Source organism: Elephas maximus, chromosome 19 (genome assembly GCF_024166365.1).
Source record: "Elephas maximus indicus isolate mEleMax1 chromosome 19, mEleMax1 primary haplotype, whole genome shotgun sequence".
Classification (NCBI taxonomy): domain Eukaryota; kingdom Metazoa; phylum Chordata; class Mammalia; order Proboscidea; family Elephantidae; genus Elephas; species Elephas maximus.
The window spans coordinates 3,329,082-3,335,081 of NC_064837.1; the positions used below are offsets into that span (position 1 = coordinate 3,329,082).

Consider the following 6,000-nt stretch of genomic DNA (forward strand, 5'->3'; position numbering starts at 1 on the left):
TATAGGCTGAGGCAACATGCTCCTCCTTCATCCCCCCATTCATCCAGTGACCAGCAGTGTGTGCTGCCCCTCCCTTGCACAGTGATCCATGGCACAAAATCCTATTCCACTGAATGGTGACCATAGGCTTGCATTCATCCTGCACATCCCCATGCTACCCTGCCCACCCAATGATCAGCGGCATGTGCTCCTGCTGCCAGACTGATAACCAGAGGTGCAAGAACACCCCGTTCTGCACGTCCACTGCCCCATTTGCCTGTTAGCCAGCAGCATAAACACCTGTGCCATTGGCCCAGTGACCAGTGAGTGACCCATACACCCTCATCCTGACACCCAGCAGCCAGCAGTGTGTACACATAGCAGTTAACCCAGTGACTGGCAAGTATGCTCCCTGCACATGCCTGGTAACCATCTGGACAAATGGATCTCATCAGCAACATCAGTCACATCCTGAGAGATGCCACCTGCACCTCTGCCAAATGATGAGCAAAAGTTCCTAGTGTCTCATCCAATTTCCATCTGGCTGCAACATTACACATCCCATACCCACACAGGCTGTCTGTACCTGCATTGAAACCCCCTTGATACCCCACAACCTACTGAGACATCAATTTGTGAATGCACAGTGGGCCTACCCCATCAGTTTGTGTAGCACTCCTTCACAGTGAATAGAGTGACACCCCGTCCTGACCTCCAGAGAATGCATTAACTGCTAAAATCAACCCAGAAAGACCCCAAGTTCCCACAATGGCTATGGAGGGACCCTGACCACATAACACTTGTCACCCAATATCAGGGAAAGAACCTGCTCTCCCACCACCACTAAGTCCAGTAAGGGAAGATGTTTGAGTCTAACCACAGAGGACTTGCACGTGGGTATGATCCACCATACCCACTAGTGAGAGGAAATCATGCCCAGCCAACAGACACTAACAAAGCCACATAGAGACCAGAATCACAAAACAACAACAATTAAAATAATACAAAGCAAGAAGAACATTCTAAAGAGAAGAAACAAAGCACTGGATACATCAAAACAAAACAAAATAAAAATCTGCATAAAACAAACATACAGTCAATTAAAACCCTAATACCTCAAAGATAGCAGACAATAACAAATCATGTGAAGAAATAGAATAAGATGGTTCAAACAAGTGAGAAAAATGACCAAGCAGAAAACCTTCCAGATGAAGAAATGGGGATAGAACTACCTGATGAGGAATTAAAAAGACATATAGAGGATCCACAAAGAGATAAGGAAAACAAACTCTAGAAGATTTCAGGAAAACAATACAGGAACAAAATGACAAAATAGACACTTAGAAACCATAGAAAAGCAACAACTAGAAATCCAAAAGATTAACAATAAAATATCAGAAATCGAAAACTCAGTGGGAGGACATAAGAGTAGAAATGAATCAATGGAAAAAAAGAATCAGCAAAATAGAAAACAAATCCCTCAATACTAATATGTTTGAGGAATTAAGAAAAAAGAATGAATTAAAATGAAGAAAGCCTAAGAGTTATGTGGGACACTATCAATAGAAATAATTTATGCATAACAGGAATTCCAGAAAAGAAGAAAAAAAAGTACAGAGAAAAATTTTGAAGATTTATTGGCAGAAAACTTCCTTGATATCCTGAAAGACGAGAAGGTTACACCCCAAAAGAAAGTCATCAAGACATATCATGATCAAACTTTCCAAAATCGAACACAAAGAAAGAATTCTGAGAGCAGCTAGTGATAAACAAAATATCATTTATAAAGTTACACTAATAAAACTATATGCACTGATTTGTCAGTAGAAACCATGCCTGCAAGAAAACAATGGGATGACATATATAAAACCCTGAATGAAAAGAACTGACAATCAAGAATCACATATCCCCAAAATTGTCTTTCAAATCCCATGTTGAAACTAGAATATACCCAGATAAAGAGAAATTAAAGGAATTTGTAAAAATATGGCCAACCTTATAAGAAATATTGAAGTGGGTACTTCAGACAGAGAACCAGTGACATCAGACAACAACCTGAGATCCAGACACATGATAGCATCACCCAGATACTAACCCAGATAAAGAATTCCCAAAAGTGAAATAGAGCGTCAAAACCAAAAACAGGGAACTAGAGATGTCAATCTGTAAATGACAACAACTTCAAAACCAAAAAGGGGAATAAATGGTGTAGTGATAAGACTTCCATATGGAGAGGAAGTCAAGGTGATATCAAGATATAAGAGCGTTTTAACTTAGGAAGATAAAGGGAAATTTCAGAGTAATCACAAAACTAATAAATCTACTCACCAAAAATAAAGAAGAGACTAAAACATGCTCAGTGAACGCAAAATAAACAACAAAGTATATCCAAAGAAAGCAAAGAAAGGATATCCATAAACAAAGAACTCAGCTCTGAAAATGAAGCAGAACAAGGAAACTGTTAACACCTCTCTCTCTCTCTCTCTCACACACACAAAAGCATAACCGAATGGCAGCAGTAAACTCATACCCGTCAATAATCACACTGAATGTAAACGGTTTAAATGCACCAGTCAAGAGTAAGAGAGTGGCAGGATGGATTCAAAAAAACACATGAATCATCAATATGCTACCTCCAAGAGACACACCTTAGATGGAAAAACATAAGTAAGTTAAAAAGTGAAGGATGGAAAAAATATAACAAGCAAACAGTAATCCAAAGAGAACAGGAGTGGCAATAATAATCTCTGATAAAATAAACTTTAAGTCAAAACCCATTATGAGAGACAAAGAAGGGCAGTATATAACAACTAAAGGGTCAATCCACCAAGAGGACATACCATAATATTTACACAACCAATGACAGGTTCCAAAATACATAAAACAAACTCCAATGGAATTGAAAAGAGAAGTAGACAGTTCTACAATAATGGCAGGAGACTTTAACACACCACTTTCAATGATGGACAGAACAACTAGAAAGAAATTCAACAAAGATGGATAAGATCTAAATAAAAATCAAAATAATACAAAGCATCTTCTCTGATCATAAAAACCCAAACCTATTGCCATGGAGTGGATTCCAACTCATAGCAACCCTATAGGACAGAATAGAACTGCCCTGATCATAACACTATAAATTTAGACATCAATAATAGAAAGAACAAGGAAAAATTAAATAATGGAAACTGAATAACATCTTACTTAAAAACTTTTGGGTAATAGAAGAAGTTAAAATTGAAATTAAAAAATTCTTAAAATCCAGTAAGAATGAAAACGCAATATACCCAAACCTTTGGGACACAGCGAAAGCAGTGCTTAGCGCAGAATATATGACAATAAATGCACACATCAAAAAGAAGAAAGTCCAAAAACAATAGCTTAACCTGACAAACTGAACAAATAGAAAAGGATCAGCAAAAGAAGACCAGTTATCAGAAGAATGGCAATAATAAAGATCGGAGCATAAATATATGAAATAGAGAACAGAAAAACAATAGAAGGAGTCAACAAGACTACAATTGGTTCTTTGAGAGGATCAATAAAATTGAAAACCAGTGGCCAAACTGACAAAGGAAAAAGATGAGCAGATGCATATAACCAAAATAAGAAATGAGATAGGCGACGTTACAACAGAACCAACTGAAATGAAAAGGATCATAATAGAATATTATGAAAAATTTTGTACTCCAAAAAATTTGATAACCTAGAAGAAATGGACAAATTTCTACAAACACCCTACCTACCTAAACTAACACAAATAGAGGTAGAAAATTTGAACAGGCCTATAACAAAAGAAGAAATTGAAGATGTCATAAAGTCTCAACCAAAAAAGGAAAAAAACAAAACAAAACAGAAACAAAAACCCAGCCCAAATGGCTTCACTGGAGAATTCTACCAAACATTTCAGAGAACGGTTGACACCAATTCTGCTCAAACTATTTCAGAACACAGAAAAGGAAGGATTACTCCCTAATTCATTCTATGAAGCCAGCATAACCCTGATGCCAAAGCCAGGCAAAACACCACTAAAAGAGAAAATTACAGACCAATATCCCCCATAAATACAGGAAATCCCCCAATAAAATTCTAATCAATGGAATTCAACAGCATATAAAAAAAATGCATCATGATCAATTGGAATATTCTTACCAGGGATCCAAGGATAGTTCATGTTGATGTAGTTTGTGTTAACAGTTTTTTTGTTCCACTTAATTTTCTGTTCTGAGCAGTTTTTGTGCATTTTCTTTTCATCTTTTTCATTGTTGATGGTTTTGTATTCACCAAGCCTATGTTTTTCTTCTTTTTTATTTTGCTGTGTAGGATTGTTAGTTTCCTTTGTGGTTACCTTAAAATTTACTTCTATTTTTCTAAGTTTAAACTAATTTTTTATTTCTTGATACCACCTTAACTTCCTCTCCATGTGAAAGTTCTATGAGTACATTATTTAGTCCATCTTTTTTTGTTTTAATGTTGTCATCTGTTACATATTGATGTCTCCGTTTTCCTATTTTCAGTGTTTTAGCTTTGACTTATTTTTGTGACTTCCCTATCTGAGTTGATATCTGGTTATTTTGCCCTGTGTTCTAGTCTTGGGTTATTATCTGATATTATTGATTCGCTAACCAAAGGACTCCCTTTAGTATTTCTTATAATTTTGGTTTGGTTTTTACAAATTTCCTTAATTTCTGTTTACCTGGAAATGCCGTAATTTCATCATCATATTTGAGAGACAGTTTTGCTGGATATATAAATCTTGGCTGGCAATTTTTTTTCCTTCAAGGCTTTATATATGTCATCCCATTGCCTTCTTGCCTGCATGGTTTCTGCTGAGTAGTGAGAGCTTACTCTTATTGACTCTCCTTTGTAGATGACTTTTCATTTATCCCTAGGCACTCTTAAAATTCTCTATCTCTGGTTTTGGCAAGTTTGATTATAATATGTCTCGGCGACTTTCTTTTGGGGTCTACCCTGTGTGGGGTTTGATGAGTTTCTTGGGTAGATGTAGTCTCATCTTTCTCAATATCAGAAAGTTTTCTGCCAACAAATCTTCAACAATTCTCTCTGTATTTTCTGTTGTTCCCCCCCCCCCACCCATTCTGGTACTCCAATCACTCATAGGTTATTCCTCTTGATAAAGTCCCACATAATTTTTAGGGTTTCTTCATTTTTTTAAAAAAAATTTATCTGGTTTTTCCTCAGATGAATTGGTGTCAAGTGCTTTATCATCAGTCTCACTAATTCTGACCTCCATTGCTTCACTTCTGCTCCTTTACTTTCTATTGAGTTGTCTAATTCTGAAATTTTATTGTTAAATCTTTTGGATTTCTGTTCACTGTCTCTCTATGGTTTCTTGTAGCCTGTTAAATTTGTCATTTTGCTCTTGTATAACCCTCTTAAATTCCTCTGTTGCTTTGTCTGTGTGTTCCTTGGCTTGCTCTGCATTATGTCTAATCTGCTTCCTGATTTCTTGAAGAGCTTTGTATGTTAATCTTTTGAACTCTACCTCTGGGAATTCCAAGATCTTATCTTCCTCCTGAAGGTTTCCTTGTTCTTTATTTTGGGAGCTTGCTCAAGCCATACTGGTCTGTCTCTTTATGTGATTTGATATTGACTGTTGTCTCTGAGCCATAAATAAGTTATCATATTTGTTTATTTTATGTTTGCTTACTGTGTCCTAGCTTCTTGTTTTGTTTTGTTTTAATATGCCCAAATAGGCTGATCGTGTGAACTACTTTGGTTATTGGTGTCTTTGAAGCTTCCATGTCCTGCTGCCAGGTGGCTAGAGCTGCTACTAGGTATGTGAGCCCAGGAGTCTTTTTACTTTTCTTGTGTGGATTCAGCTCAGGTGTCCAGGTGGTTGGCCACCTGGTGTGGTGCAGGCTCTCACCTACAGTCCTAGATGGGCAGGGCTAGGTAGGGGTGATTGGAGTAGGCCCAGGTATCTGGCTGCAGTAGAGTAGCTGAGCAAGGTAGGGGGCTGAAGGCTGTCCCTGAGTGCATGGGTGGGAGGTGTGTCTC

General features: G+C 37.4%; 1 protein-coding gene across 1 annotated transcript in view; it reads left to right on the forward strand.

Annotated features, from left to right (window-relative positions):
- PMP22 (peripheral myelin protein 22) overlaps positions 1–5,750 on the forward strand; it is a 332,912-nt gene extending 327,162 nt beyond the window's left edge. The window contains exon 6 of the mRNA XM_049861569.1: positions 5,697–5,750. Within this exon, the coding sequence (XP_049717526.1) occupies positions 5,697–5,735 (39 nt within the window). The 3' untranslated portion in view covers positions 5,736–5,750. The remainder of the gene's footprint in view (positions 1–5,696) is intronic.
- Positions 5,751–6,000: the final 250 nt, after the last annotated feature.